Here is a 7,504-nt window from a genome sequence, read left to right on the forward strand (position 1 = left end):
TTAGCCAGGACAGTCTCGATCTCCTGACCTCGTGATCCACCCGTCTCGGCCTCCCAAAGTGCTGGGATTACAGGCTTGAGCCACCGCGCCCGGCCCGTTGGATAATTTCTTTACAGCTAATTCATACACAGAAAGGGAGAGGGCAAATTAGAGTAGTATTTTTAGGCTTTATGGCTGGTTTTGAGAAAAAGGAGTTCTGATTTCTAGGTTCTGCCCTGGGGAAGGAGATTCTAGTGTGTGTGGCCAGTGTTGAGGAATAATGGGACTGAGAGATAGGCGGCCAGGAGAAGGCCAAAGAAAAACTGACTTCTGAAGCTTTTACCTTGGGGCACTGTCTTCTGAGCTACAACGTATATTTAAAGTCTTCAACAAAACCATGAAACTTCGGTGCTGTTACTAAGAGTCACATATTTCCCTGCTCAGGTTACTAGTAAATGCTTTGTTAGTGTTGTTCTTCAGTGGGTTCTCCCCAGTAACTTTGGGTTGATATCCTCCCCGCTTCTATCTTTGAAGCAGAATATTTGTGCTTAGATTTCAGCAAAAATGCCTCAATAGAGTTTCACTGAGCTACTTAGGTCATATGCCATCCATCAGCCAAGCTTTGGTCCTAGAGCTGTTGTGTCTGAATTGGTCCTACATAGTTCATGTGACTGCCCGTAGAGTTCAATATGGGCAGCCTATTGTCCACCCAGTAGCTAGACAGATCACTTTGATTAGGCAAACATTGTTCCCCTTATAACCCTTTTCTCATCCTATCTCATTTTGATTTCTCATCTCGTTTAGAATAAAAGCCAAAATATAAGCATTGGCTCCAAGGCCACTGTTACTTGTCAGATCTCATCTCAATTCAGTCTCCTTCTCACTGACTATACTCCATTCACCCTGGCTTCCTGGATGTTTCTTGAACACTCAAGACAGGTTCCAGCTAAGGACCCTGGCACTTTCTCTTCCACTGCATGGAACAATCCTCCTCACACATATCCACAGAACTTATTCTCTAGCATCCTTAAAGTCTTAGTGAGCCTTTCTTTAACCACCTTATTTGAAATCAGTGCTCTCCCTGTGCACCCACTAACCCCTTTTATTGTTTTCACCAGGCACTTACCACAGTCTAACAGACTGCATGTTTTATTCATTTATTCAGTTTATTATTTGTGTCACCTCAACTCCCACTAAAATATAAGATTTTTGAGGGCAAGCAAGTGCTAGATCAATAGGAAACACATCAAGAGTATTCTGTAAACTGTTTCTTGAGTGAATCAGTGAATGAATGAGTTAACCAATATAATTTTTTGAGTGAGAAGCTTCGTGTTAGGTACAGCTAAATGGGAAATCAAGTGGGTCATGTACCATGAATACCATGTCCTCTATTGTATAATTCTCCTGCTTATATCAGAAACTGTTTATAAACTTATTATAATTAATACCAATTGGAATCTCTTTTTTACTCATCAGCAAGAAAACCACAAATAAGTTGTTTACCATTGGGCTCCTCATTTAATCTGGATTTCCAACTCCTCATGCTTGAAAGACAGAAGATACAATAATACTTTCCTTACAGGGTACTGATACTATTAAGTGAACTTATGCATGTAAAAGGAATTCATGCAATAAAAATACTAACAAAAGAATTATTATGGCAGGTACTTACAACCATTGTGTTTTTATGTATTTTAAATACATTAAACCTATAATTAGCCACTCAAGGAAATCCAAGTGCTAAAGTAGTGGTATGTTCTTACGTTTTGTTTTTCTTGCTTAGGGGATCATGGACATTGAAGCATATTTTGAAAGAATTGGCTATAAGAACTCTAGGAACAAACTGGACTTGGAAACATTAACTGACATTCTTGAGCACCAAATCCGAGCTGTTCCCTTTGAGAACCTTAACATGCATTGTGGGGAAGCTATGGAGTTGGGCTTAGAGACTATTTTTGATCACATTGTAAGAAGAAACCGGGGTGGGTGGTGTCTCCAGGTCAATCAACTTCTGTACTGGGCTCTGACCACAATCGGTTTTCAGACCACAATGTTAGGAGGGTATGTTTATATCCCTGCAGCTAACAAATACAGCACGGGCATGGTTCACCTTCTCCTGCAGGTAACCATTGATGGCAGGAACTACATTGCTGATGCTGGGTTTGGAGGCCCCTCCCAGATGTGGCAGCCTCTGGAGTTAATTTCTGGGAAGGATCAGCCTCAGATGCCTTGCATTTTCCGCTTGACAGAAGAGGAAGGAATCTGGTGCCTGGACCAAATCAGAAGAGAGCAGTATATTCCAAATGAAGAATTTCTTAATTCTGATCTCCTGCCAAAGAAGACACACCAAAAAGTGTACTCTTTTACGCTTGAACCTCGAAAAATTGAAGATTTTGAGTCTATAAATACATACCTGCAAACGTCTCCAACATCTGCATTTACAACCACATCATTTTGTTCCTTGCAGACCCCAGAAGGGGTTCGCTGTTTGGTAGGCTTCACCCTCACCTATAGAATATTCAATTACAAAGACAATACAGATCTGATCGAGTTTAAAACTCTGATTGAGGAAGAAGTTGAAGAAGTGCTGAAAAATATATTTAAGATTTCCTTGGGGAGAAAGCTTGTGCCCAAACCTGGTGATGGATTCTTTACTATTTAGAATAAGGAACAAAATAAACCCTTGTGTATGTATCACCCAACTCACTAATTATCAACTAATGTACAATCACATATCCTCTCTACCCTCACATTATTTTGAAGAAAATCCTAGACATCAAATTCATACATAAAATACCAGCATTTATTGGAAAACAATAACCTTTTAAAGAAACATAAGGACACATTTTCAAATTGATAAAAATAAAGACATTTTAAGAATGGCATGTGATTATCTTGGGAAGCAGAGTGATTCATGCTAGAAAACATTTAATATTGATTTATTGTTGAATTCGTAGTAAATTTTTACTGGTAAATGAATAAAGAATATTGTGGAAAACTCATCATCTCTAAAGTATATGAAAACATTGTTGGCTAATACATTGAGAATGAAAGTTTTCTTTAGACAACTTAGGATATTACGGGGCTAGGCATGTTTTACTCAATAGAGTCTTCCTCTTATCCTCTTTCTTGTCTCGTAGTTACATTCTTTTACTTCCATCCATACTTTGCCATAAGAGAGGGAACATGAGCTTTATTGTATAGATCTGATTTGAAATCCTGTGGACACAGGGTGAATTACTTTTAAAATCTGTGGCTCTGATTCCTCAAAGATAAAATGCAAATATTATTTATATAATTCACTGACAGATATACATTTTCAAAACTATTTGTTATATGGATGAATAACAGCATTAATATTTTGGTTACTGGACCAGCATTTACTGAAAGTTCTCCTTCCATCTTGCTTTATTTTCCTGTAACTTGAAATTCTCGTCCTACTGTCATCTGCCTGCTTCTTCCTTGATTAAATATTGATAGAATGTCAGATGTCCCGGATCTGAGAGTGTGCCTTGTGATTCAAAATCTGAATCTTTACTTATCCATAACTCAGAATTTCTGTTTGTAAATTTCAGTATCAGGGCTATAAACTGCAGATTCGTTCTTAACACTATCCTTCCTCTTTGACTTGTGATGACTATAATAATCTTAAGAGAAAAGCAGACATTCGAATGGATAAATATTCATTAAGAGAATAAATTACATTGAAGCATCAGTATTTTATGCAGCAGTGTAATAGCTGGGAGATACTGGTGAGTGTAGATATCCTAGGAAGAGGTGGATATGAGATGTGGTCTCAGTGGGAAGGACAAATGAAAGACATATATCAATATTTGAAAGCTTGTCATCTTTCTTCCCAAATGGGCTTGTTCAGCTCTGCTGCTGTCTTGTTGCAATGCCAGGTCACCACTGGTGCTCCCAGGCAGACGCAATTTTCTCACATTCTGACCAAGATCACCTCACTGGAGGATGTGGTGGCAAAAAACAAAAATGAAGACAAAACAAACAAAGAAACAGATAAAAATGTGGCTCAAGTATGATGATACAGTTGTATACAAATGAGTCAAGTAAATTATATTGCACAATGAGTATCCTGAAACCCAATTCAGTTATTTTGTTCTTGATTATATATAGTACATAATGGAAAAAGCAAAAATATGTTCAGAGAGATTCAGAAATATACAATTTTGCTTCCAGGTTGAAGACTTCTGCCCTTATTATGCAATGTTACCTTTTCTCTAATTAAATCTAAATGAGTGAAGAAGAATGTCGCCAATTGATCTGGCCAGAGATTTCAAGGTGCCTCTTAATTCTTTGTGTTTGTCCAAACCCATGTCTCTGTTTTTGGTGGCCCCCTGGAGAGTAGGATGTGGCATGTCTTGTTAGAACTCTGGGAAAAGTAAGGTAGAAACCAAACCTTCTAGATGTAACTGGGGAGGTAGGGTGTCGGATGTATATTCCAGTTCTTCTGTTTTCAAGATGAAGCTGAGTGTGCATGTTTATCTGCCACTCTCTCTGCTGTAAGGCAGGGGGATAATATGGGGTAAGTACCTATACTGGTGTACAGGCTGCAGCCTCTGGTCCTAGGGAGATACCTACTGGAAGTAAGCCTATGGCATATCCACCTATTTGTTTTTTGTGGCCTAGGGACATTCAGGAATGGAAAGCCCCACTGATTCCCAGAGCTAGGTCATTAAGAAGATAGTGCCTTTGGTGGGAGCTACATAAGTTGTGGCTCTTGGTGTGTGAACTAACTCCTTCAAGGAGAATGAATAGGCCTAGATTTATTACTGGGGTAAACCGGAAGAAAGGCTCAGGAAGTGCCAAGCTGTGGCTCAGATTACTGGAGGGCTACTATTTGCTCACCAATGCAAGTTTATTAGAAGCAAGCCTGTCAAATAGTCATGGAAAGAATGTGCAGGAAAATCCTTCTGGAGGGAAAATGGGAGCTGCGCATTCCAGTATTTTTTCTACACCACACCCAGAGGATGTAGCCCCTGGAAGTACTTAGATGCCCACTGAAAACCACCTCTTTGTCAGATAATCTGGAGAGACTCACATGTGTCTTCTTCTGTTCTTTGAGCTAGAAGGTATTTAGGATTCTGTTAATCATGGTTGCTATAAAAGTTGCAGCACCCAATACATGGCATAAATCCTTTCTGGGAAGAAACATGGAGCTGCATTTTTAGCACTCCTTCTCCACACTCCTCCCACAGTATGAAGTCCATGGAAGTGCATGCAGGCTCATATAAAACTGCTTTTTCTGTGGCCTAGAGAGACTTGTATATGCCTAGTCCCTTCTACCTCCAGAGTTGGGAGGTTTAGGATGCAGTCATAAGAGTGGAAAGAGTGGACAAACTCTTTTCAGGTGGAATTAATAGTCCTGGAGTTATTACTGGGGTTAGTTAGGGGAGAAAGCATGGGAAGAGCCAACCTGCTTCTCAAGGTCTCCTTTCTTCCCAATGCATATTAGAAACCAGGCCACCAAGTAGCCCTGGAACAGTGTGCCATAAACTCATTCCAGGAAGTGACACACAGTTGCATTTTAAAGCCCCTTCTGTGCATTGCTCCTGGGGGATAAGGCTCCTGGAAATGCTTGTGCACCTGTATAAAATCGCCTTTTTCCTGTGGTCTAGAGAGACTTGCATATGTCTTATTCCCTCCACTCTGAGAGGTAGGAGGTTGAGAATGTAGTCTTAGGTGGAAGCTGTAATAGTGGGATGCTCATCATGTGGACAAACTCTAGGAGGAATCAGTAGACACAAAATTATAGCTGACTAGAGTGAGAGAGGCAGTTGTCTCATCTAACATACAGAAACTAACACAGAAGATCAAAGAAAATGATGAAACAGAGATATATATTCCAATTTAAAGAACAATATAGATTTTAGGAAGGGGTGCCAAGATGGCTGAATAGGAACAGCTCCAGACTCCAGCTCCCAGTGTAAGCAACACAGAAGATGGTTAATTTCTGCATTTCCAACTGAGATACCGGGTTCATCTCACTGGGGTGTGTCAGACAGTTGGTGCTGGAGAATAGAACGAAGTTGGAAAACACTCTACAGGATATCATCCAGGAGAACTTCACCAACCTAGTAAGGTAGGCCAACATTCAAATTCAGGAAGTACAGAGAATGCCACAAAGATACTCATCGAGAAGAGCAACTCCAAGACAAATATTTGCCAGATTCACCGAAGTTGAAATGAAGGAAAAAATGTTAAGGACAGCCAGAGAGAAAGGTCGGGTTACCCACAAAGGGAAGCCCATCAGACTAACAGCAGATCTCTCAGCAGAAACTCTACAAGCCAGAAGATAGTGGGGGACACTATTCAACATTTTTAAAGAAAAGAATTTTCAACCCAGAATTTCATATCCAGCCAAACTAAGTTTCATAAGTGAAGGAGAAATAAAATCCTTTATAGACAAGCAAATACTGAGAGATTTTGTCACCACCAGGCCTGCCCTACAAGAGCTCCTGAAGTAAGGACTAAACATGGAAAGGAACAACCGGTACCAGCCACTGCAAAAACATGCCAAAATGTAAAAACCATCGATACTAGGAAGAAACTGCATCAATTAATGAGTAAAATAACCAGCTAACATCATAATGACAGGCTCAAGTTCACACATAACAATATTAACCTTAAACGCAAATGGGCTAAATGGTCCAATTAAAAGACACAGACTGGCAAATTGGATAAAGAGTCAAGATCCATCAGTTTGCTGTATTCAGGAGACCCATCTCATGTGCAGAGACACACATAGGCTTAAAATAAAGGGATGGAGCAAGATCTACCAAGCAAATGGAAAACAAAAAAAGGCAGGGGTTGCAATTCTAGTCTCTGATAAAATAGACTTTAAACCCTCAAAGATCAAAAGAGACAAAGAAGGCCATTACATAATGGTAAAGGGATCAATTCAACAGGAAGAGCTAACTATCCTAAATATATATGCACCCAATACAGGAGCATCCAGATTCATAAAGCAAGTCCTTAGAGACTTACAAAGAGACTTAGACTCCCATACAATAATAATGGGAGACTTTAACACCCCACTGTCAACATTAGACACATCAATGCGACAGAAAGTTAACAAGGATATCCAGGAATTGAACTCAACTCTGCACCAAGCAGACCTAATAGACATCTACAGAACTCTCCATGCAAATCAACAGAATATACATTCTTCTCAGCACCACGTCGCACTTAGTCCAAAATTGACCACAGAGTTGGAAGTAAAGCACTCCTCAGCAAATGTAAAAGAACAGAAATTATAACCAACTGTCTCTCAGACCACAGTGCAATCAAACTAGAACTCAGGACTAAGAAACTCAATCAAAACCATGCAACTACATGGAAACTGAACAACCTGCTCCTGAATGACTACTGGATACATAACGAAATGAAGGCAGAAATAAAGATGTTCTTTGAAACCAAGGAGAACAAAGACACAACATACCAGAATCTCTGGGACACATTTAAAGCAGTGTGTAGAGGGAAATTTATAGCACTAAATGCCCACAAG

General features: G+C 39.8%; 1 protein-coding gene across 1 annotated transcript in view; it reads left to right on the plus strand.

Moving 5' to 3' along the window:
• LOC108526477 (arylamine N-acetyltransferase 2) overlaps positions 1-2,977 on the plus strand; it is a 15,370-nt gene extending 12,393 nt beyond the window's left edge. Inside the window, exon 2 of the mRNA XM_017867265.1 lies at positions 1,763-2,977. Within this exon, the coding sequence (XP_017722754.1) occupies positions 1,769-2,641 (873 nt within the window). The 5' untranslated portion in view covers positions 1,763-1,768 and the 3' untranslated portion in view covers positions 2,642-2,977. The remainder of the gene's footprint in view (positions 1-1,762) is intronic.
• The last annotated feature ends 4,527 nt before the right edge of the window (positions 2,978-7,504 follow it).

Source organism: Rhinopithecus bieti, unplaced genomic scaffold (assembly GCF_001698545.2).
Source record: "Rhinopithecus bieti isolate Rb0 unplaced genomic scaffold, ASM169854v2 scaffold_2888, whole genome shotgun sequence".
Taxonomy (NCBI): Eukaryota; Metazoa; Chordata; class Mammalia; order Primates; family Cercopithecidae; genus Rhinopithecus; species Rhinopithecus bieti.